Source organism: Oenanthe melanoleuca, chromosome 20, assembly GCF_029582105.1.
Source record: "Oenanthe melanoleuca isolate GR-GAL-2019-014 chromosome 20, OMel1.0, whole genome shotgun sequence".
NCBI classification, from domain to species: domain Eukaryota; kingdom Metazoa; phylum Chordata; class Aves; order Passeriformes; family Muscicapidae; genus Oenanthe; species Oenanthe melanoleuca.
The window spans coordinates 13,354,416-13,377,825 of record NC_079353.1 but is presented as its reverse complement, the minus strand read 5'-3'; the positions used below and the strand labels follow the sequence as shown (position 1 = coordinate 13,377,825).

At 59.1% G+C, this 23,410-nt stretch overlaps 3 protein-coding genes across 17 annotated transcripts in view; 2 read left to right on the top strand and 1 right to left on the bottom strand.

Moving 5' to 3' along the window:
- The first annotated feature begins 516 nt into the window (after positions 1–516).
- On the top strand, positions 517–6,643 carry MYL9 (myosin light chain 9). The gene is made up of 5 exons (XM_056507525.1): positions 517–862; positions 1,748–1,822; positions 4,341–4,544; positions 5,541–5,702; positions 5,978–6,643. Exons 3-5 carry the CDS (start codon positions 4,361–4,363, stop codon positions 6,148–6,150), a joined length of 519 nt encoding a protein of 172 aa, XP_056363500.1. The 5' UTR covers positions 517–862; positions 1,748–1,822; positions 4,341–4,360; the 3' UTR covers positions 6,151–6,643.
- A 4,454-nt stretch (positions 6,644–11,097) lies between these two features.
- On the top strand, positions 11,098–19,588 carry TGIF2 (TGFB induced factor homeobox 2). Of its 4 annotated transcripts, none has more exons than XM_056507115.1 (3): positions 11,098–11,140; positions 12,085–12,320; positions 16,142–19,588. In XM_056507115.1, exons 2-3 carry the CDS (start codon positions 12,120–12,122, stop codon positions 16,715–16,717), a joined length of 777 nt encoding a protein of 258 aa, XP_056363090.1. In that variant the 5' UTR covers positions 11,098–11,140; positions 12,085–12,119; the 3' UTR covers positions 16,718–19,588. The 4 variants fall into 4 exon arrangements, with proteins under 4 accessions (XP_056363090.1, XP_056363089.1, XP_056363088.1 ...); XM_056507114.1 differs by lacking the exon at positions 11,098–11,140 and adding an exon at positions 11,250–11,408; XM_056507113.1 differs by lacking the exon at positions 11,098–11,140 and adding an exon at positions 11,603–11,985.
- Positions 19,589–20,834: 1,246 nt separating this feature from the next.
- The window catches only part of DLGAP4 (DLG associated protein 4), a 121,090-nt gene continuing 118,514 nt past the window's right edge, over positions 20,835–23,410 (bottom strand). For all 12 annotated transcript variants that reach the window (XM_056507099.1, XM_056507105.1, XM_056507103.1 and 9 more), the window contains one exon: positions 20,835–22,477. In XM_056507099.1, the coding sequence (XP_056363074.1) occupies positions 22,262–22,477 (216 nt within the window). In that variant the 3' untranslated portion in view covers positions 20,835–22,261. The remainder of the gene's footprint in view (positions 22,478–23,410) is intronic.

Sequence of the window (23,410 nt, the reverse complement as noted above, 5' to 3'; positions counted from 1 at the left end):
GGGATCCCACAGGACCAGAAGCTGCTCTTGGTGCCTGCAGGACTGTGATGAGGCTCAGGGTTCCTGATGGGAAGGAAACATGAGCAAGACCTGCTGCCCTGGAGAAGTGTCCCGGGATCAGCGTGAGCCCTGCCTGGGGTGAAGGGCAGGGGCTCCCCATCCCTGTTTCTCCAGGCTCTGGATTCCTGCTTGGGAATGGGGTAGTTCCCCAGCTGCTCTCTGCTCCAGGCCACTTTTTAGAGTCCCTTTGAGGGGCTGCTTGATCCTTCTGGCCGCTGTTCCCTTTGCGTGGCCGCATTGAGGGAAGCCGCCCATGGTGCAGCCCGTGGACGCTCTGCATCTTCTCCGCGGAACCCCTGGGGCGTCTGGTCCTCCAGCACGGACCTGTCCCGCCGCAGCCAGAGCTGAGCTCAGGGCGAACCTCGGCCCGTGTGCCCTGGCAGTGTCACCCGCGGGCTGTGGCACCCTGTGTCACTGCCCGGCGCTGCGCATCCCCCGCGGGACGGGGGCCACGCGTGGGCCGCTGCTTTCGTCTATAAAAGGCTGTCCCGGAGCGCCGGCCCCGCGGCCCCGGCCCCGCCGCATTCTTCTGCCTTGTATGGGCCGGGCCGGGCCGGGCCGGGCCCCTGGGCGCGCCCGCCCCGCCGAGCCGCGTCCGGCAGAGCCGAGTCCGGCAGAGCCGCGTCCAGCAGAGCCGCGTCCGGCAGAGCCGCGTCCCGCAGAGCCGAGTCCAGCAGAGCCGAGTCCAGCAGAGCCGAGTCCAGCAGAGCCGAGTTCAGCAGAGCCGCGTGCCGCAGAGCCGCCCGCAGCTCCGGCACGTCCTCCAGCTCCCGCAGCTCCCGCAGCTCCCGCTCCGGGACAGGTGAGGCGGCGCCGCCGGCAGCGCCCCGGGATGGGAACGAGCGGCCGCGGCCGGGAGAGGGGCGGCCCCGGGCGGGATGGAGCGGGAGGGATGGAGCGGAGGGGAGCCGGGGGAGCAGCCCCGGCAGTCCCGGAGAGCAGAGGGAGGCAGTCCCGCCGTCCCTTCTCCTCTGCGGGCTGGAGCTGGTGCCGGGGTCAGCCCTGGGGACAGGTCGAGGTGGCAGGAGGATCCCCGGTGTGCCCTGCCCATCCTGTACCCGGGCAGCCTCTTGCTAGGCCCAGCAGGAATGTCCCGGCAAGGGACAAGTCCCAAGTCCCTGAGCCAAGCTGTGGGTACCTGCAGCGCCGTGGAGCTGAGACATCCCGGCTTCCCCGGGATAGCAGAGCTGCAGGAGCAGATCCTGCTGCCCGTGGCTTCACCCACCTCCTGAGCTCTGAGGCTGTCCCAGTCTGGAACATCTGCTTTTCTTCCAAGTCTTCATGCCGATGACCAGAGCCAAGATCCGGATACAGGCGTGATGCTCCAGATATCTCCCAGTGACCTGGGAGCAACTTCAGGCAATAAACTTCTTTAAGGCAGAAAAGCTTTGTTTAGCTCATTTCCTTCAGCCTTAAGCACAGAGGGATGTTGTGTTTTGTTTAGTCTTTCCCATGAAAACTTGAAGTCCCCTTGGCTTCCCTCCCAGCATGCCCTTTTTGGTACAAAATGTTTCGACTGTGATAAAAGCCAGGCAAGCTCTAAAACATGGATATGTAGGAAACGGCGGCGGCCGCAGCTGAATTCTTTGGAGTGGAACATCCCCAAGTGTTAACAACCATCGCTGCTGACCAAAGATGGTTGGGTTCCTTCAGTCGCTGGAATTTTTTTTTCCTCTCTCCCTGGCAGGCTCTGTGCGGTTGTAGGAGGAGTTTGCGGTCACCTCCCCCCTCCGAGGCGCTGCGGTCGCATTCCCCCGGCGAGGTGAGCCCCTTAATTCCCCTGGGAATAATGGCAGGCTCCGGCTGATTGCCCGAGGCCATGGAGACCTTGTGCCCGTGGTCCTTTTCCCGGCCTCCCCGGGCATCGGAAGGTGCTGGGTGCTTTGCACACCGAGGGTCTGTGCCAGGGAGGCTGCAGAACCTGTGCTTTGGAAGGCTTTGCCTGTGTCACATGGTGAGGTCCTTGTCTCCTACACTTGGTGGGATGCAACTAGTCTAGAAGCCACCTGCTGAACTTGCAGCTGATCCCCACAGCTGTGTGTGGACCTGGCCAGGTCTCCAGTGTGCAGTGGAAGCCGCTGAAGGGCTGGGATAAGCTCTGCCTCCCCGGGGGTCGCTGCACACTCTGAGTCCCTGATGCTGCCCTGCCCCTTCCTCCCTGGCATCACCCCTGGTGGCTGTGGCTGGGCTGGAGACACAGCCCAGGGCTCGGGCTCTGCTCTGCTCTCAGCTCCAGGCTCCCTTTCCCACATCTCTGATAAGGCCATACAACGAGCAGAATGGCAGCTGCCTCCATTCTTGCACTGTCGAGTGGGCTCCCGGTGCCTCTGGCTGGCAGTGGGGCTCCCCTGGCACCAGAAACCTCACTGGTGAAGCTGAGAAATGCCACATTCCACGGGCATCCTGAGCAGGGCTGTGCTGGAGCAAAGGGACAGTTTAATGGCAAATGAAGCAGGGAAGGTGAGCTGCTCCCTGCTCCCTCCTGCAGTGTGACACCTGGTGAGCAGCCCTGGGGCTGGGAGAGGTGCCAGAAGCAGCAGGGTCCAAGCTGCTGCTCTGCCCTGCAGCCTCCTGTGCCAGGGGGATCCTGCAAGGCACCACCTCACCCCACTGGCCCTCGTGCCACCCCGGAGGAGGGCTGGGGCCTGCTGCCTTGTGGGGCTGCATGTGGTGGGGGGCCAGTGCTTGCCCACCAGGGAATGTGGCTCCTCCTGGCTTGCTGGTACTCACAGCTCATTTGGGAAGCAGCACTGGGCAGAGGTTTGACCTACCCTCCCCAGCACAGCCAGGAAGCAGCACCAGGATGGAGTTGCTTGGTTTTTACCAAGAAGGAAACACATGGCAGTTTATATTTCTGATACGGGTGCTTTCCTCTTTCAAACTAAACTATTTGCTAATTTATGAACTCTTTAGGTCAGCCCATGCTCCTTTGGGTTTGGCTCTCAGGTGGGGGAGGCACAAGCCTGGAAGGAGATCATTTTGCCTCCACTGCAGGAGGCTGGGTGATTGTTTTGGCAGGAGCAGTGGCAGACTGGACAAGGGAACCAGGGCAGCTGGTGATGGGGTGAGCTGGGGACCAGATCAGTGTGTGGCTGTCATGGTGTCTCCCAGCACTGATCTCCTTGGCTCTGCTGCCCAGGATCCACAGTTCCTGGGCTGGAGCAGTGCTGGGATGGGGCTCTCGGGGGGGTGCCAGGGGCAGGACCTGTGTCTATGCATTGCCCTCTTGCTGAGGAGGAAGCTGGAGGTTTGGTGGCTGCACCATTTGTCTGAGCTGAGTCCATCCCAACATGGGCATCATGGCCAGGCATTCATTCCCTGCAATGCTCCTGGAACTGGCTTTTTGGGAGTCCCAGAAAGCATGGCTTTGAGGACCAGGGAGCATGGCCATCAAGCCCTTGTGCAGAGCAGGGACTGAATCCAGCTGAATCAGTTTGTGCTGCAGATCCCTGCACAGAATCCGTGCACAGGAACCTTTCCCCACACTGACCCAAAAATCTATTCCCAAGTCCCAGCCAGCCCAAGGTGGAGGTCAAACAGCAGAGATGGAATGACTGAGCTGGACCTTAGGACTGAGCATCTTTCCAGGGCACATTTTGGATCAAACTGCAGATCCATGTGCTGTCAAAATTGTACTTAATCCTCCTAAAGAGCACTATGTCTATGGAGAGGGTGCCAAGCTGTACTGCTGCTGGTCACAGTCAGGGCAGGGTAAATATTTGGATAATATTAATTCATGTGGTGAGAGCAAAACTCCTGCTTATTTCTATAGTCTTCTGCTAATAATTCTGCTAATAATTTGATGTGTTTTGAAAGCTGAGCCCAGTGCCCTGGGCCAGCATCAGAGCTTTTATTTCTGGCTCTGACTCAGCCTGGTGTTGTTGACTGCCAGGGGATGGGAGGGAGGGGTGGATGGAGGGATGATGGATGGATGGATGGATGGATGGATGGATGGATGGATGGATGATGGATGGAGGGACATGGGAAGCAGTGGTGTGTGAGGAATGTGCAGAGAGGACAGGCAGCAAGAGGGTTTGGGGGCTGCCTGCAGCCCTGGGGGATAGTCCTGGGGAAGGGGTGCCAGTGAGCACTGCCTGCTCTGTGACTGCCCGTGGAACTCAAGTCCTGCCCATCCCCATGGCTGACCCTGTGAGCCGCTCACCTCCCTGTGTGACAGCTGGGGAAACTGAGGCACAGGACCAGAGGTGCTGGGGTAGTGTGTCCCTGCTCGGGGCCCCTGGCTTGGCCTGTCCCCAGCCCTCCCCATGCTCCTGCCCCAGGTACTCCCCCAGCCACCAAGATGTCCAGCAAACGTGCCAAAGCCAAGACCACCAAGAAGCGCCCCCAGCGCGCCACCTCCAACGTCTTCGCCATGTTCGACCAGTCGCAGATCCAGGAGTTCAAGGAGGCCTTCAACATGATCGACCAGAACCGCGACGGCTTCATCGACAAGGAGGATCTGCACGACATGCTGGCTTCCCTGGGTGAGGCACTGCCCTCTGCCCCGGCTCTGGGAGGGGGGATGGCTGCAGGGTGACCCTGGCTGCACTGCGCTGCCTCAGAGCCGGGGGGGATCCCTCTGCTCCACAGCTGACAGAAGGGGTGGCTGTGGGGTGTCTGTGTGCTGCTCACAGGCTCACTCGCTGAAGGGAAGAGACCCTTGGGGCTGGAGCAGCTCTGCCCTGGGAGCAGCCACCAGCTGCAGCCATGGGGTGTTTCAGTAGTGTCACCCCAGAACGCCCCTGGGGCTGTCCCACGTGGAACAAAGCCCTCCCCTTGCTCTCAGCTGGGGTGACAAAGGCTGGTCCCTGTGCTGGCGTGATACCTGGACTGGTTGAGACTTGCAGGTCTGTACCCACTCCCTGCCCCAAGCCATTCTCCTTTGCTGCAGAGCACAGCTCCCTCCTCCCACTCCCAGTGGTACCTCCACTGCTCTTTGGGAGGTCTGTCAATGATTGACCTGGCAGCCAAACCTGTTCTGGAGGTCCTGCCCTACGGGGGAGGGATCTCCCTCCTCCCAGGGAGCCGGAGCTCTGGGAGCAGAGAGGGGCCGGTGCTGGGGGCACGGAGCTCAGCAGAGCAGCTGAACCATCCCTGGTGCACCCGTGGTGGGAGCAGTGCTGGGGACATCAGCAGCACGAGGTTTGTGTGAGGACATTGCTGCCCCTCTCCTTGGAGCTGTCAGGAGGATAGGAAAAGCCATGGGTCTCATTCCAGTAACCCTCAGATTCATTACTGCACCTCCCCAAAGGCAGAGCTTGTTCCCAGGTGTGGATGAAAGCATTGGGAGAGATGCTGAGGGGAGAGCACTGGGCACTGCAGAAACTCCCTTCCCATGCTTGTGGGATGGGTGAACAAGAACCATCAAATCCATTTGCAATGGATAAAAGCCATTCCAGCTGTCTGCATGCTGGAATGCAAACGGGGGTGGGAGGTGGAGGAGCAGGGCCCTGCATCCACCCCCTGCCTGTGTCCCACAGGGAAGAACCCCACTGACGAGTACCTGGAGGGGATGATGAGCGAGGCACCAGGGCCCATCAACTTCACCATGTTCCTCACCATGTTCGGGGAGAAGCTGAACGGCACCGACCCCGAGGACGTGATCCGCAACGCCTTCGCCTGCTTCGACGAGGAGGCCTCAGGTACTGCACAGCCTCTGCACACAGGGAGGAGGGCTGGCCACACCTGGGAGCAGCTCCAGAGCTGGGAGAGCTGGGGGTGCTGCTGTGCTCAGCCCCCTGCTAGCCCACACCCCAGGAACAGCTCCAGAGGAGTTCTCTGGGAGAGCTGGGGACGCTGCTGTGCTCAGCCCCCTGCTAGCCACACCCCAGGAACAGCTCCAGAGTGGAGTTCTTGGGGAGAGCTGGGGATGCTGCTGTGCTCAGCCCCCTGCTAGCCCTGTCCCCCGCTCTTGCAGGCTTCATCCACGAGGACCACCTGCGGGAGCTGCTGACCACCATGGGGGACAGGTTCACCGACGAGGAGGTGGACGAGATGTACCGGGAGGCGCCCATCGACAAAAAGGGCAACTTCAACTACGTGGAGTTCACCCGCATCCTGAAGCACGGGGCCAAGGACAAGGACGATTAGAGCCCAGGGCCACCCACCCCTCCTGCCTCATCCTGTGCACTCCCTGCCCCTTGGCCCCCCTTGCTGCCCACAGCAGGTTCCTCCCACGGGAAACACCTCCCAGGGCCATCACCCTGCGTCAGGAGGGGACACACTCCCATCACTGCTGCTGTGTGCCCGTCCTCTCTCATCACCTCTCCCACCCACTGGGTGCCCCAGCCTGGCTGTGACCCCTCCCCAGCAGCCCTTGACCCCCTCAAAGCCACCATGCTACTGGTGCCAGGGCTGGGGTGAGCATCCCCTGCTGACCTGCAGGGATTTGGGCCACTCCAGCCTGAGTGAGTCACATTCAGGCCTTGCACAGAGGAAAAGCCTCTCTCTCCTCCCACATTCCCCCTTCAGTAAAGAGCCCCCACTTTGTTCCTCCTCCCTGGCTGTTTTATGGCTTTAGAGCCTGAGATCTGAGGGATTTGGGAAGCTGAGGGGGTGTATAAAGCCTGATGGCTGTGACAGACGTGTGCTGTGTGTGGCTGCCTCGTGACCGTGCTGTGCCCAGGGCTTTGGGAAGGTGGGGTTGGGCACTGCACCCCCTCACCTTGCTGCTCTTGTCAGCCAGGGTCCCTTCCAGTGGGGCAAACCTGTTTTGGAAGCCAAATTGCTCTGAAATGATGTAAAATCAGCTTGAGCAGTTTTCTGCCTTAGCTGGTGAGCTGAAGGTTGTTCTGCTTGGCCCCTGTGCCAGGATGGGCTGAGAGACACTTGGCAAGGTGCTCCCCGCATCAGCTGGTCCAGGGTTCCAGGGGTTTGGCTACCCTGGACAGGTGGAGGGGCAGGGGACAGAGAGGATAAGAAATGGGAAGGGGGTTTGTCCCCTTGGTTTGGTTATTTGTCCCACCCTGACAAGGTGTGGGAGCATGGGGCACTCCCACCTTGTGAAGCTGTGGTCTTAAAATGCTGCTTGAAGCCTGCCCTGGAGGGAGGCATGGGTTTCTAGCAATTGTTTATTTAAAATGGGGAGGCAAACCTACAAAACCTGGTGAAGGCATAGAGCAGGGTGAAGATGCTCCCAGTGTTGGGAGAGCTTGGATAGGGTCTGTGGCATCAGAGACTTGCCAGCCCCCAGCTGATGCTCTCTCACCTGGGAGATGATACATGAATGAAAAGCTTCTCCTTGGTCTCAGTTCTTCTGTTCTGCAGGCACTACCAATGGCAGGGAAAAGGAACTAAACTCTCAGGTGTGAAAGGGCTGAACCTGTGACCTCCAAGGAGTTCCCCAGGGTCAGGGCTGGTGCTCTGCAGCAGCAGCCCCAAACTAGCCCACCTCCAGCCTCACAGGTACCAAGCTTCTTCCCTAATTCACTGCTGTGCCAGGGAAACCTACAGTTCTCCCAGTGCCAGAGAGAATTCCCAGGCCTGAAGGCTTCTGGAGGCCTGGATGCTTTATAAAACCTCCTTCACTGGGACACCCAACAAAGTGATCCCCCAGACATCACTTTGGGGCAGAGGAGCTGGTGCTGGAGCTGTGTCAGATGGGCTCCTGGGGCAGCTGCATCCAGGAGTGATGTTCTCTCCCTGAGCCCAAGGGATCAGCCTTGTGACCAGCCCAGTGCTCACAGCACCAGCAGTGGGACAAGCTGGGAGCTGCCACAGGCTCCAGCATGGGGCTGTCAGAGCTGCCTCAAGCAGCTCCAAAACTGCTCAGTCTCAGCTGCCTCTGCACTGCTGTGTGCCTGTGGTGGCACCGTGGGACTCTCAACCCTGAGGCAGCAAAGCAGAACAAATTTGTTATTGGACACTGGGGTATTTATGGGAAGAGTAAATAAACTCATTCCCCTGGCACAGGTTTCCCAGAGCAGCTGTGGCTGCCCCACCCCTGGAAGTGTTCAAGGCCAGTGTTCAGGTTAGACAGGACTTGGAGCTCCCTGGGATAGTGGAAGGTGTCACTGCCCATGACAGAGGGAGGAATGAGATGAGCTTTTAGGTCTCCTCCAACACAAACCATTCTGGGATTTAATGAATCTATGAAGCCCCAAAACTATCTGGGCTCATGTGAACCTCATGAACCAGGCCAAGTACAGGTTCTGCACCTGGCCCAGGGCAGCTCCAGCACCAGCACAGGCTGAGAGCAGCCCTGGGAGAAGGACTTGGGGGTGCTGGGGTGACAAAATGGATGTGACCTGGCCATGGGCACTGGCAGCCCAGAAAGTCAACTGTACTTGGGCTGCATCAGAAACAGCAGAGGCAGCAGGTGAACCTGGCCTGACTCATTTCAAAGGTATTAAATAGCAGCAAAATAAAGATATTAATTTCAGAAGTGTTCACTTGGGGCAGAGGGACACCGAGTTGGGAGAACCTTTTGGTTGGTCTGGAAGAGCTGCTCTCAGTGCAGGGCCCCTCCTGTGTGTCACTTTGTGTCACTGGGGCTGTCCTGGCCCTGTCCCCTCTGCAGCCTCCCCCTGGGTATTTATCCCCAGGGATGAGCTGCCCTGAGCCTGCTCTGCTCCAGGCTGGGCAGTCCCAGCTCTCTCAGGCTCTCCTCATGGCAGAGATGCTCCAGCCCCTCCATATCTCCCTGGCCCTGTGCTGGACTCTGTCCAGCCTGTCCCTGTCTCCTGTACTGGGTCTGGTCTGTGACAGCTCCCAGTGCAGCCCAGGACCCTTGACCCCACAGTGTTTTGTCCAATGCTTTTCTCCAGTGCTGTGAGCTCCATCCTGGTGTCCCCAGCTCCTCCTGCCATGTCCAGAGGTGTAGGTTAGAGGAACATCAGAGAGGAAAAGGGCACAGCAGCACCTGCTGAGAGAGGGTCTGTCTTGCCCTAGGGCCTCCAGGAAGGAAACAGAACAGAGCTTTCCATGGGAAGGGACAGGAGGAGATGGAGGGGCTGCAGTGCCCAAGGGAGGGGCTCAAGTGCTGGAACCCAGCTCCCAGGACCAGTCCTACTGGGGGAATCTCAGCCTGCAGCAGGTCCAGTGCCCTGAGCAGGGAGCAGAACCTGCTGCTGAAGCAGTGGCCCCAAGAGCAGGGCAGCAGCAAACGGCCAGAACAGCCAACCACAAATCCAACCTTCCTTGCTAAAAATGCAGATTGAATATCAGAAGATGGGCAAAGGATGAAGAGAGTCCAGTCTGGGAAGTGTTGGTACCCTGGGAGGCTGTCTGGGGATTCCAGCATCCCCGTGGGGTTCCAAGCATCCCCCTGGGAATTCCAGCTTTCCCGGGAGTTCCAGCTTTCCCTGGATTTCCAGCATCCCCCTGGGATACCCAGAATCCATCCCCCTGGCTTTCCAGCATTCCCCCTCAGGCTCTTGTTGGCCGATTGTTGTTCAAATTGCTGAAGTTTAATAGTATTATCATGTCAATGGGCCCAGGCAGGGCTCAGCCTGAACAAGCTCCTAGTGGGAAGGGCAGGGAGATGCAGCACAGCCCCTTCCCTGGCCCCTCATCCCAGAGGCTCCTCACTCCCCATCAGCTGGGAGCTCTCTGGGATGCCAGGTTGGCTTGTCCAGGGATTTAGGCTCCTTCCATGCTCTGCTCAGGCACCCAGTGGGATTTTTCCAAAGTTACTTCCACACTACCAGCCCAGGGAGCAAAGGCAGGTGGAGGGGCTCATGACCCAGCCCTGGGCAGGAGGTTGAGCCTGGTTGTCTCAATTTGGTGAAAGACTCAACCAGCATTTTCCAAAAGGTGGGAGCAAAAGTTGCCTGCTCAGGAGGACAGTCCTGCTTGGTGCTGTGGCTGACACAGAGCCCGGGCAATGCCCAGAGCTGTCTTGGCTGCCCATGGTGGCACTTTCTCCATCACAGACGCTGGGATGTGGCACCACTGCTCAGAGCAGCTCCTCTCTCCTCCCACCGATGAAGACACTGCTCCAGGGGCCCAGGATGGACACATCCCTTGGGCTCCACTGAGCCCCCGGCAAGGGTGGCAGTGCAGCCCAGCCCCACACCACAGAGGGGCACAGAGCCCTGGTGGGGAAATCCCATGCTCACCACGTCCTTGACCAGCAGCACATAAACAGAGCGATTGGTCTCCAAAATTCCGAAGGTGACCTTGGGATCTGTTGTGGTCATGGAGAGAAATAGGGAGAGCAGAAGGGCTTCCAGAGGCCTTGGCCAGCCTGATGGTCACAGCACAGCAAGGGTTCCACCTGCTTCCTTCTCAGTCACCACCATTGCTTGGAAACACTTTCCTCTGGCATGGGAGCAGTGATGTGCTGGGCTTCTGATTTCCCATCTGGTAAGGACCAAACGAAGCACTGGTGGAACTTCAGGGTGCTCTGAATTCCTCAGGGTTCCCACCCACACCTACCCCTGCAGCACCTGTCCCACAGCCTGTCCCTGTCCTCTGCCCACAGGCACCAGTAACCCCTGGGGCTCAGCTGGATTCAGGATTCAGCCAGAGGGAGGAACTTGTGCAGTGCCTTGTGGGGCACCCGTGTGGATGTCCCTGGGTGAGAGTTCCAAAGTGTGTATCTCTGGGTGGGTTTCCCCAGGTGGGTGTCCCCAGGTGAGCATCTCTGGATGGGTGTCCCTAAGTGAGTGTCCCCAGGTTTGGATACACCCGCGGTTCCCGTGGCTGGGTGTCCCAGGGGTGCCCGTGGCTGGGTGTCCCCAAATTTGGGTACACCCGCGGTTCCCGTGGCTGGGTGTCCCTAGGGTTGGGGTACACCCGCGGTTCCCGTGGCTGGGTGTCTCAGTGATGCCCGTGGCTGGGTGTCCCCAAGTTTGGGTACACCCGCGGTGCCCGTGGCTGGGTGTCTCAGTGATGCCCATGGCTGGGTGTCCCCAAGTTTGGGTACACCCGCGGTTCCCGTGGCTGGGTGTCTCAGTGATGCCAGTGGCTGGGTGTCCCCAAGTTTGGGTACACCCGCGGTTCCCGTGGCTGGGTGTCCCAGGGATGCCCGTGTGCGGGTGCAGCTGCCCGGGCCGGGCTCGGGGCTCGCTCCGCCGCTGCCCCTCCCGCCGGGGCCGTGTCCGGCGGCGGGGCCGAGCCCGGGCTGCGCCGGCGCCAGGTACCGGCCGGGGCTCGGCGGGGCGGGGGGGCGCCGGTGCCCGGTGACAGCCGGGGGCGGGCGGGCCGGGGCCGGGGCCGGGGGCGGGGGGCCCGGCGAGTTCCTGCCTCCTCGGGAACAAAGGGAACTCTGTCTCGGCATCTGTCACCGCCGCCCACCCAAAACTTTCCGCCGCGCCCGGCCGCCCGCCCGCCGCCGCGGGACGGCCCCGGCCCCGAGACCCCGGCGCGGCCCATGCGAGCGCCCAGGCGGCGGCGGCGGCCCGGGGGTGAGCGCAAAGGTGGATCCCGGGGGGCGCGGGGGGAGCGGGGCGGCCCCGGCCTTTGTGCGGGACGGAGCGGGCCGAAGTTTGCGGGCGCCGCGGGCGGGGGTCCCGCCGCAGCGCGGAGTTCCGGCGGAGTTTGCCCGGCCGGGGACAACTCGGGACCGGCGGGGCGTGCGGGGCCGGGGCCGCTCTCCGGCTGCTCTCCGGGGGCCGGGCCGCTGCCCCGCTTTGTGTGGGCGGCCGCGGCCGGAGGAGCGGCGGGCCCGGCCCGCACCGCCCCGCTCCGCCGAGCCCCGTCCCGGCCCGTGACAGCCGCCCCCGCCTCGTCCCCGCCGCACAATGACCCCGCGTGGTTCCTCTCCCACTCTCCAGCTCCGGCCTCTTTCTCCTGCTGAGATTGTTTTTGTTTTTAACTTCCCTTCCTCCCACCCCACCCCCGCGGTGCCCCCCGAACCCCGAGTGCCCCGATCCCGTGCTGAGCTCCTGCGCACCCGGGGCTCTGTTTGGTGCCTCTGTTGTCCCGCTCGTTCCCCCCCCCGCGGTCTCTGCTCGGGATTCCCCCCCAGGCGGGCCCAGAGGGGTGAGAGCCCCCGCTGGAGGCGGGGGGAGGTCGGTGGGAGGCCCCTTCCCCTCCCCCGACCGACACCGCCTGAAACTCCCTCTGGTTGCCCCTCTCCAGGCTTCGGCCAGGGGCTTCCCGCGGGCAGCTCCACCATGTCGGACAGTGACCCGGGGGACGAGGACGGCGCCACATCCCCTGACCCCTCGCAGAGCAAGAGGAAGAGAAGGGGCAACCTCCCGAAGGAGTCGGTGAAGATCCTGCGGGACTGGCTGTACGAGCACCGCTTCAACGCCTACCCCTCTGAGCAGGAGAAGCTCAGCCTCTCGGGGCAGACCAGCCTGTCCGTGCTGCAGGTAGGAGCGGCCCCGCCCGCCGGGCACGGCCATGCGGAGCGGGACGGGAGAGCCCCGCCGAGCATCCATCCCGCGGGACCGGGCAGCTGGGATTCGCCACTGAAGGGCAGCGAGGGAAGGGATGGTGGGGATGGAGAGGCACCTGTGTGAAGAGGGGGACCAGCTCTGCTGGAGCAGAGCATTTTGGCCAGAAGGAAGATAGAGGCACTGGATAGCAACAGGCTGCATACCGTGTTGTCAGTAAAAGCTGCACAGGTGGGAGGGTTTTGGGGGATGCTGCTTTATCCTGTTCCCCGGACACCCTCAGCAGAGGCCAGGCTGATCACCCACTGCACACAGAGCTAGGCAGAGGACAGCCCAGGAGTTGGACTTGATCATTGTGGATCCCTTGCAGCTCAGGATATTCTGTGATTTTAAGCAGGAGGGAGAGGCTGGGCTGCACTTTGAGCCCCCTGGGTTGTTAAGTGCTGGCTGGCCCACCTGTCCCAGTTACACCAGCTGCATTAAGGACTCCTGTGGTGGAGTCTCCCTGCCCTGCTCCTAGCTGTGGACTGATGCTCTCCATGTGGCACCATGGTGGTGCCCAGGCAGGAGCCCTGGGCAGCAGTGGGGGTGGGCAGTGCTTGTGCTTCCCTCTGGTGTGCTCCCTACCTGTGTTTAGGGTGTCTGGCAGGGCCTGCCTGCAGCTGCTGTCCCTGTGCTCCATGCACAGGCATGGTGCCCTGACACCAGCCTGACAGAGTGTGGGCTTCACTCTGGATCTGGATCTGGGGTGCAGGGCAGCAGGTGAGGGTCAGTGGGTTTGCTCCTCTCCCAGAGCTTCCTCTGTACCTCTGGCTCCTCTCCCTGTGGCTCAGCACAGTCCTGGCCAGCTGTCCCAGCCCAGACACAGAGTGTGGGCAGGGGCTGTCTGCTTCCCCTCTCCCTGGCCAGCAAGGCAAGCCTGCTCATTCATTTTCAAGTGTTTCTGTAAGTGTTGGCTGTGCCACAGAATCGTGTCCAGCAGCTGCTCCGGGGACAGGCTGGAACTCCTAATGCTGAGTGTTGGGAGAGCAGTGACTGGCCTGGGGCTGTGGGAACTGGGCTTGTCCTGGCCCAGGTTGGCATGACAGTGCCTGGTACTGTCAGGGTTGCCAGGGCTCTGGTGGGACTGGCAGGTGCCTGGCTGTCAGTGCTATGAGCCCCGTTGTCCTGGTGTGAAGGACAGGTGTCTGCCAATAAAGGCAGGAGCTTCTCTTTGAAATGGAGAATGTAAACTCCCTCCCTCCAAATTATTATAATTTTGGAATTAAGGGGCTCTCAGGCAAAGATGTGGAAATAGGAAAAACAGTTCTTTACTAGGAAAATTAAAATAGAAATGCAGTATTACACAGAACAATCCCAACCCCTGCCAGAGTCAGAATCCAAGCTGACACCCGTCAGTCAGTCAGGGTGTTGGCACAGTCCCATTCAATGGTGGCTGCATCCTCCTGCAGGGGCAGATGTGGTTCAGCTGGAGCAGTGCTCCTGGAGAAGGTGCAGTTTCCTCTGAAGCTCCAGGGATGATGTGCAAAGGTCTGGCTTTCCTCTGGAATCCAGTGGAAAGAAGGTTGTCTTGGTGTCCCAAATGTCAGTTTCTATCTGGGTAGGAAAGGCTTGGCTGCTCCCCTGGCTGGAGCATCTCCCAGTGGGATGATGGAATTTTATCAGTCATGCCCTGGGACTCACTGGCCATGAACAGGAGATATCTCCTGGAGGGAGGATGGGCTGTGGGAAAGATAAAGATGATTGCCCAGCTGGTTTAAAGATGGCCCATTAGCAGATAATATGTGCCAGATCAGGGTCACTGCCCCACCTGGTTTAACAGATGGGGACAGAATTCACATTTCTGGTCACATCCTGTGCTGCAGCCCAAGACACCCGTGGGACCCAGGAGGGGGTTTGCACACAGGTGGGCTCATATTGAGGTGTGGCCCTGCTGTGTGCCAGCTGTTGTTTGCCCCAGGTGATCCCCACAGCCAGTGTGGACCCCTGTACCTGCTGGCAGGGGGTCCCAGCCCGATGGCGTTTCCTGGTGGGGTTTCTGCCAGTCTGAGGGGACTCTGAGGAATCTGAGGGGATGCTCCCTCTGCCTGTTGGGGTGGAGGAGTGGGACAGCCCACAGTGTGGCTGTGGGGTTCAGTCTGTGATACTGATCTGACCCTTCCAAAAGCCTCTGGAATGCAGGACTCTGCCACAGCCACTGGCCAGCCAGATGTTTCTTTGTGCACACCTCTGCCTGCTTCAGTGGCCTGGGGAGCTGGAGCTGGGCACTGGCAGCCAGGGATCAGGGAGAGCAGGAAGCCCTGTGGCTCCCTTGCAGAAATTCCAGCTGTAGGAATGTGGCACCTGCTCCCACAGCAGCAGCTTCACAAGCCTGTGCCCTGCTGTGGGGTGGATGGGCTTTTCCTCCCTGTGGAGGAGCTGCTGCTCTCGCAGTGCTGGGGGGACAGACACTGCCCAAAGGGCCAGAACGGGGCGTCCTGGTGGGAAGGAAAGGGTGGCCAGGATTAAAATCCAATGAAGTGCTGCAGAGGCAGAGCATGTCCCAGTTCTGTGACAGTGCCTGCTGCCACAGTGGCTGAGTGTGCCCATCTCCATGCTGCTTTCTCCATGGGAATTGAATGCTGGAAGGAGCACGGTGGTGGGGACAGGCAGGATTTTGGGGAGCACTGAGGAGTTGGGCTTTGTGTTGAGAGTCCATCTCTTTGGTTGAGGATCAGAGTGCTGGATGACCAGGATCATGTCAAGGGGACCCAGCTAAGGCTTGCAAGGGAGGGGGTTTGGAACAGAAAAGGGAGTAAGGCTGGTGTATTTGAGGGTTTTAATACCAAATATTGTCTTAAAGAAAAAAACAACTGAGATCTTGCTGTGATTGAAGTTGTGGCAAGTTCTCTCTCCTCTCCTTGGGGGAAATATTTTCCATAGCTGTTGATTTAGTAAATATCAGACTTCTTTTTTTCCCCTTGATTTATTCTGTTCTAATTGTTTTCTAGGAAGAAGGATGTAGCATTTTATATAAAGATGCTGAAACAATCTATGGCTGAGGCTCAATAATGGCAAAGGGTTGCCAGATGTGCAGCCCCTGTGCTGTGCAGATGTTTGGGAGAGCCTTTAGCATGAGCTGTGACCCTGCTCGTGGGCAGAGGCACAGGAGGGGGTCTGCTGCCCTGCTAGGGGTTGAGGGGCTGCAGCTCCATCACCTGATGGTTTCTAGGGTTTTCCATCCGTGCTGCTCTCCTGCTATCCCATCTGCTGTGGCAGCCTTGGTGCTCCCATTCTGATTGGCAGCATGTTGGCACCGGCAACAGTGTGGAAACAGGGATGAGCTCCAGGATGGGTCACCTGGAGAAGGAAAACTTGTCCCCAGCTGGGGACCTGCAGGATGGGTCTCTGTGCCGCGCCCTGGGCTTGGCTGGGGCACGGCAGTGTGTGCGCTGTACCTGCCCGCAGCTGGGAGCTGGAGGCTGCACGGGCACAGCACCGAGCCCCTCCTCGCCGGGGGCAGCTCTGCTCGGAGCCCCGGGCAGTGCTGCGGCTCGGGGATGGTTCTGCCCCGTTCTGTGCGGCGGGCGAGCGGAGCCGCGGGCACAGCCGGGGCCGGGCAGGGAGGAAGGGGCTGCCGCGGCCGGCGGTGCCGGGCAGGAAGCAGCCGCTGCTGGGTTTCCGTGGGTGCCAGCGCCAGCTCTGCCTCTCTGCAGCCCCACGGGAAGGGGGCTGAGGGGGACCCGTGGCGATCCGGGTGCGTGGGAGGTGCTGGCCGGCTCCGGGGCTGCAGCCCCGCTGACCCTCTCTCCTCGCAGATCTGCAACTGGTTCATCAACGCGCGGCGGCGGCTGCTCCCCGACATGCTGCGCAAGGACGGCAAGGACCCCAACCAGTTCACCATCTCCCGCCGCGGCGGCAAGGCCGGCGAGGGGGCCGCGCCGCGGGCCGCCGGCTCCGGGCTGCTGGTGGTGCCGCCCGCGGGCGCCTCCAAGGTGCTGTCCATGTCGGTGTGCCCGCAGGTACTGTGCCACCCGGCGCGGGCGCTGGCCGTGGTGAGCGCCCGCAGCCCCGAGTGGGAGAAGGCGGCCGGGCCCGAGGCGGTGGCCGGGCCCGAGGCGGTGGCCGGGCCCGAGGCCGTGGCCAGGCCCGAGGCCGTGGCCCGGCCCGGCAGCACCCTGACGCTGCTGGCGCGGGCCGAGGCGGGCAGCCCCACACCCGGACTCTTCAACACGCCGCCCCCCACGCCCCCCGAGCTCTTCGGGGACGACTTCAGCAGCTTCCAGCTGCTGGTGGAGGTGGCCCTGCAGAAGGCGGCCGAGCTGGAGCGGCAGCGGCAGGGGGGGCAGCTGCCGCTGGCTCCGCACCCCGAGCCCCCCGCAGCCTCCGAATAGCGCCGGGCCGGGCAGGGCGCCCTTGGCGGGGCCCGGCCCTCCGGCCTCGCCGCAGCCCCACAGCCCAGCCCGGCCGCGGCTCCTGCTCCGGGGCGCCGGTGTCTCGGCAGCCGCGGCGGCGGAGGAAGGCTGTCGCACCGCGATCCTGCCGCTGGGAGATGCCCTGGCTGCCGAGCAGCTGCCCCGGCCCTGCCCTACCCGGAGCGGCCTGCAGCTCCCCTGCAAACCTGCTGATCCCTTCCTCCTGCAGGCGAGGGTCCAGCCAGCTCCGTTCCTCAGGGAGACAAAGAGAACCTGTTTTTTTAATGCCAGTGTCTGTTTTAAGGACTGTGGATGAAGAGCTTTGTCTCCCAAATTGCTGATCTTTCTCCCCTCCCACCTTTCCCCCCCGGCTCCCCTTTTGTTTTTGGGGGGCTTTTCTGTTTCCCGGTGCTGGCCAGGGGCCCTGCCTTGCCCAGGGAAGGGCAAAGGAGAGATGAACTGGAAACATGGAGTCTGTGGCATTTTATCGTGAAAAAAATAGGACCCTCCTCTTCCTTTATAGGTTGTTCTGGATGCTGCCAGTAGAAATCTCTATGGTGCTGTTTAGCAATATTTTTTTTTGAAACATTTTCCCTTTAATTATGATTTATTACATGATTATTACTTTTTTTTTTTTTTTTTTTTAATCTATAAGCATTTCCACACCTTCCCCATGTTCCTGTCGTGTTCACGCTGTGCTGAGAGCAGTGAGCACGTGGCCAAGCTTGGGCAGAGCTGAGACTGTGAATTTTGTACCCAACTTCATTCCCTTTTTTATTATTATTTTTTTTTTTTTCCATAAAACCTCTGGAAAGAGAGCACGGCCATGTGCGTCCTGCAAGTGCAGCGCTGGGCGGGCGGAGGATGGAGATGTCCCTCGCTGTCCCCTCCCCTCGCACGGTGGCTGTGCGCTGCTGGGGACCTCTAGTGACAAACTGGCGTGTGCTGGGAGCGGCCGGGCTGCCGAGTTTGGGGCTCTGGGGCAGATTTGGGGCTCTGGGGCAGCTCCTGGCTGGGTGTCACTCGCTGTCCCTGGGGGCTGTGCCGGGTCGGGTGCCCTGTGGGGTGTGAGGTAATGACTGCCCCAAGGGCCACTAATCCCGCAGGTTATTAGCCAGATGAGCTGATGACTAGAGGGGGTAAAGCTGCAGGAGTGGGAGCTCTGCGGGGCTGGGGGTGAGCACTGGAGGGGACGGCTGGAAGGGAAAAGCAGTGATTTGGGGGAATGGTGTGTTCCCACCCCCCATTTCTCCAGTGAGAAGGTGCCAGGGGAGGGGGTGCTTGGGAAGGACCCCAATAGCGTCACCGTGGCAGGTGCCCTGTGCAGTGCTGGTGGCACTGGGCAGTGGGTGCCCGTCGTGTGCATCTCACCCCTGCCTCCTTTCCGTGTCCAGCCTTCCTTCGCCCTTTGTCTCGTTTCCAGGAAAAGTCCTCATTTGTGGGACTCTCACTTGTCACTCCCCTGCAACTCTGTCCCTTCCCTTGGGGGAGGGAGGGGCTCTTTGGCCTCCTGCTCGTCATGACCCTGTCAAACCGAAGTGGTTTTCTTCCCCCAGAGCTGTGCCTGTGTCAGGGGCTGGTGCTGCTGCCCTGGGATGGACCAGAGAGTTGGGAGGGCAGAAGTTATTGGAATTAAATTTATGGTGAAATAACAAACTACTGTAAATACCTTTTTGTTTGTTTTTCTATTGTCAAATAAAAGTTTTTTTTAGTTTTGGTTGTTATTTTTAAATATGAGCTGTGTGTCAGAGTGCACTGTGTCATTTGTGGGTGCCTTACTTGGTTCTCCAGCATCAGGAGAAACCCCTGGGCCACCCTTGAATAGCATCTGGGTGTTCCCCACTCCCCATGAGCTGCTGGGGCTTTGTGCTTGGGGTGAGAGATGTGGGATGGGGCACATTCCAGTGGGAGTGGGGGCTGGAGGCAGGGCAGGGTGCAGTGTGCCAGGGGTCACAGCTCTGGGGTTCCCAAGCTCTACACAGGAGCCCAACAGCTCCCGGGGCTGAGGGACAGCGTGGGGGCACAGGGGTCACCCAGGGCTGCTCTGGCCTCCCCACATCTCCCTCCATCGCCTCTCAGGCCGTCAGCTGGGGATGCTGGTTCTGGAAGGGATCCTCCAGTGGCACCCCAGCCCTGCAGCCCCCCATGGCCCGGGCTCTGACAGCCGCGTTAATGTGACACTCTTGTGCTTCCCAGGGTGGATAAAGTCCATCTAGGCACAGCCCCCTGCCGCGGGCGGGGACACCTTCCACTTCCCCAGGCTGCTCCCACACCTGTCCCGCCTGGCCCTGGACTCTGCCAGGGCTGGGGCAGCCAGAGCCCCCCCACCGTCACAGGAAGGAATTTATTCCCAATATCCCACCTACCCTTGACCTCTGCTAATACGAATCTGTTCCCGTCCCTTGTCCCCAGTCCCTCTCCAGCTCTCCTGGAGCCCCGTTGGGCGCAGGAAGGGGCTCTGAGGTCTCCCCGGAGCGTTCTCTTCTCCAGGTTGAACACTCCCAGCCTTTCACAGTTCTCACTGCCCCGCCAAGCCTGCCCCAAACTCCCCACGAGTGGGTGAGGCTCCGGGAGCCCTCCCTGGCAGCCGCCCCGCGCCCGAAGCAGCGCAGGGAGCCGGGAGCGCGTCCTGGGATGGGCGCTGCCCCTCCGTGTGGGGACCGGGCCGCGGCCGGGCCGGGCCGGGGAGTCCCGGGGGATCCCGGGAACAGGCACTGCGCGGAAAGAGCCGGGAGAGCGCGGGGCTGCAGCGCCCGGCCGAGACGGGGACGGGGACACAGACAGGAACACGGACACGGACACGGACACGGACCTGGAACCCGGACACTGACGCGGGCGCTGGGCACAGAGCAAGAGGAGGCCACGCCCACCACCCATTCATGCCCCGCCCCCTCGCGGCGCCACGGCACGTACTGTGCTGTGATTGGTTGATACGGACCGGAAGTACTTTGACACACGGCCTCACCCCCCCTGTATCCACTGGGGGCGGCCATTTTGTTTCACCCGCCATCTTATGGCAGGGCGCAGCCATTTTGTTAAACGTCACGCCGCCCTGTGATTGGAAGGCGGCCATCTCGTGACACCAGCAGCCCCACGTGATCTTAGGCAGCCCCGTGATTGGCTACCCGCATCCTTTGGGTTCAGAACAAACAGGTGGATACAAGGAGTGAGTATGAAATTATTTATAAAAGGGGTGTTAAATATCTGCGACAAATCTTCTCAGATTTATAAAAGGCATGTTTAAATATGTATAACGCATTTTTGTACACGTGTTACACATATTTATATGTTTACATGTTTATATATGTATATGGATACAGAAGTATGTAACTCTACCTCTGTATTTGTAGTATATGTGTTTTAATATATGTAGGTTAATTTAAAATATTGTATTAATTATAAGATACAAAACCATATTAAAATTAATTAATTTTTTACAGCTTTATAAATTCACTTACATGTGAAAATATATACACATATATATATATATATATACAAATCCATGTTATATCACAACATAAATATTATGAGCAAGCTCAGCCCAGGGCAGCAAGGGTTGTTTCACCATTCCATGAGCAGCACCTGGGAAGTGTAACTGATGAAAATAAATAAATTAATCCCCACCTTTCCCTTGTGGTCCCCCTTTCTCTGCCAGAAATCCCTGAAGCCGCATCTTTACAATTTGCCCCAAAACCCAGCAGTGCAACCCAACCACGTCTCTGCCCCCATGGAATCTCCAGGTTTGGGAAAGGCCTCCAAGGTGAGTCCCAGCTGCTGCCAAATCCCAACATGCTCATACACCCCCAGGTGCCACCAGCACAGACCTTTCCAACACCTGCAGGGCTCGGGACTCTCCTGCCCTGGGCAGCCATGCCGTTTTCCAAGAAGGACTTTCCCCCAACAGCCAGTGTGAACTTCACTGGAGCAACCTGAGGCTGCTTCCCCTAGCACCTGGGAGCAGAGCCTGACCCCCACCTCCAGCCCAACCTGAATCCCAGCACAGCCAAGCTTTGGGAATTCTATGGCTGGGGCAGAGACCTCTGAGAGCAGCACACATGGACAGTCCCAGACAGCACACAATGGGCAGCAGGCAGCATTCAGGATTTCACTTTTATTTATTTTTTGCCTTCAGGATCACCAACTCTCACCGAAACCACTGGGATTCCCCCTCCACCCCCATGACAGTAGCACAAAATCTCCCAACTTGTTCAAACATGTGAAGAAGAAAAAAAAAAAAAAAAATCCCCAGCAAGATCCCTCAGGATGGGACAAAAACCTTCAGTGTGAGAGGGTGGCAAGGAATCAGGGGGTGGCAGCTCTGGCTCCAAGGAGCCAGACCAGAAAGGAGACCTACAAAGGGGAAAAAAAAATGGGCTAAAAAATATTTAGCAATCCTTCCTCTACCCAGAGAGCAGGGAGATAAGGAAAAAATAGTCATCTGCTTACACACAGGGTATATATTTTTACACACACTTGGACACACATCTAGATATAGTACATGTAAAAATATATGCTATACATCTGCCCACCCCCGCGGCGGCGTGGGCAGGATCCGTGTGTAGGAATTACTATACAGGTACTACTAAGTGTATATGTGCATATGTACACCCCCTCCTCCTGGGCACACCGACCCCACAGCCCCGCTGCAGCAGCTCCTGTCTCCACGGCCAGCCAAGGAAAACGGTGTGGGAGTGGGAACAGGAGGGGAATCAAAGTGATGTGCCTCGTGCTCTGTGCTCCTTCAGCTCCGCTCCTGTGCCCGGAGCGGGCTCTGACTCTTGGGATCCCCCGCGCCAGATTTATTGCACATTTTGCTTCTGGGCTGCATTTCAACCCCACATTCCACAGCCCCGGCGTCCTCTCCCTCCCTCAACACAGTGAGGATACAGCCCCCTGTGCCCGTCCTGCCCCACCCCAACATCCCCATCCCAAGAACACAAAGGCCAGGAGAGGCTGCTGGCTGGACAGGGCAGCAGGGATGGCACACCATGGGTGTCCTCTGCGGGAACAGTGGGGTCTGGACATGGGAACTGAAACCATGCAAAGGGTGGAGGAACGGGAGCAGGAGGAGGGAAAAATAAAGGATGAGAAGGGCAGAACAGATCTGAGGAGGAGGAAGAACACAGCATGGCAAGTGCTCAAGGCTTCGTGTTTTCTTGTCCTCTTCTTGTAAACAAGCTAATAATTCTCATGAGATAGAACAAGTAAAAAGACTGAAGTTCCAAGTTGAGGGGCTGGAGTTCCCAGGAGTCTGTCCAGTCCATTCAGCAATACCACAGCTGGGGAGAAAACAAGGGGCATTTTTGATTTTTTTTTAATTTTTTTTTTGTTTTTTTTTTTTTGCTAAAATCTTCATTACTTAAAGCTGAGAGAGAAAAAAGCCAACTCAGGAGCCCTTTTCAAGGATGGCTCATTGTCTCTAGACTGAATAAATCACACTAGTTTCCAGAGAACCTTTTTTTTTTTTTTTTTTTTTTTTCCATTTAATGACTTATAAAAGCCGCGGGCTGGCCGTGGCCGGGCTCAGAGGCGGGTCTGGGCCTCGGGGACGTAGATCTCGATGCTGTCGGCGCTCTCGGTGGCCGAGTTCTGCCGCACGGACGCCGCGCGCTTGGCCGCCATCAGCCGCTTCCGCGCCTCCTGCCGCTGCTTGTCCGAGTCGGAGCCTTTGTCCCGGCCCAGCTGCGATTTGGACTTGGCTGGCTTCTTTGGCACTGGAGGGGGTGGCTTCTTCTCTTCCTTTAGGGAGACAGGAAGGAAAAAGCCAGACCTGATGTAAACGTGCACAGCTGGATGCCAGCCTGGCCCCGGTGGGGCCTTGCCAGAGGGACTGGGTTGTGCTGCCCTGGTTTCTACAAGAAGCCGCTTTGCATGTCATAGAGTCACAGCATGTCCTGAATGGGAAGGGACCCACCACAATCATGGAATCACACAATGGTCTGGCTTGGAAGATCATCCAGTTCCACCCCCCTGCCATGGCAGGGACACCTTCCATAGGCCCTGCCAAACTCGGCCTTGGATGTTTCCTGGGATGGGACTCCACAATCCAGAGGCTGATGATCCACAACCAGGATCATCGAGTCTGACCCCTGCACGGACACCTGCAAGGCACCCAGTCCCTGGCAGTGGCGTCCAAAGGCTCCTGGAGCTCTGGCAGCCTTTTGGGGCTGTGCCCATTCCCTGGGGAGCCCAGGCAGCGCCCAGCACCCTCTGGGAAAGAACCTTTTCCTGATATCCAGCCTAACCCTCCCCTCCTTGGTACAGAAAGTACCATGGCTCTTCTGGAGTGGCCTGGAGCTCAGAGATTGTCTGGTTCAGCTGTAGCTCAGAGCACAGGACAGGGGGCATGAAGACACAACTGGATGTGGAACTGCAACATTTTAAAAAGACACCGCCCTAACTGGCAAAGCCACGACACCACCTCTCCTGCATTTTCTAAAGGTTCAAGTTGTTTTTTACATTACTTGGGCACCAGGGATAGTTAAATCCATCCACACAGTGCTAGGAACACTTAAGGCCCCTGCACCACTGCTCACTACTCCAGGTTCTCTCCATCCAACACCTTTTTCCCCTTGTACAAAACTCTTCCCACTATTCCTCAACAGGAATGGCCTTGGTGCCCTGCAAGGCTGTGAGATGACAAGTGCAGGATGGCAAAAGCCCTTGAGAGCA

Bases quoted from the DNA above. Each gene is read 5' to 3' on its own strand.
- TGIF2 (XM_056507112.1), top strand. From the start codon at position 11,745: ATGACCCCGCGTGGTTCCTCTCCCACTCTCCAGCTCCGGCCTCTTTCT. The intron at 12,321-16,141 runs GTAGGAGCGGCC...CTCTCCTCGCAG, and splicing joins CCAGCCTGTCCGTGCTGCAG to ATCTGCAACTGGTTCATCAA.
- MYL9 (XM_056507525.1), top strand. From the start codon at position 4,361: ATGTCCAGCAAACGTGCCAAAGCCAAGACCACCAAGAAGCGCCCCCAG. The intron at 4,545-5,540 runs GTGAGGCACTGC...TGTGTCCCACAG, and splicing joins CGACATGCTGGCTTCCCTGG to GGAAGAACCCCACTGACGAG. The intron at 5,703-5,977 runs GTACTGCACAGC...CCGCTCTTGCAG, and splicing joins CTTCGACGAGGAGGCCTCAG to GCTTCATCCACGAGGACCAC.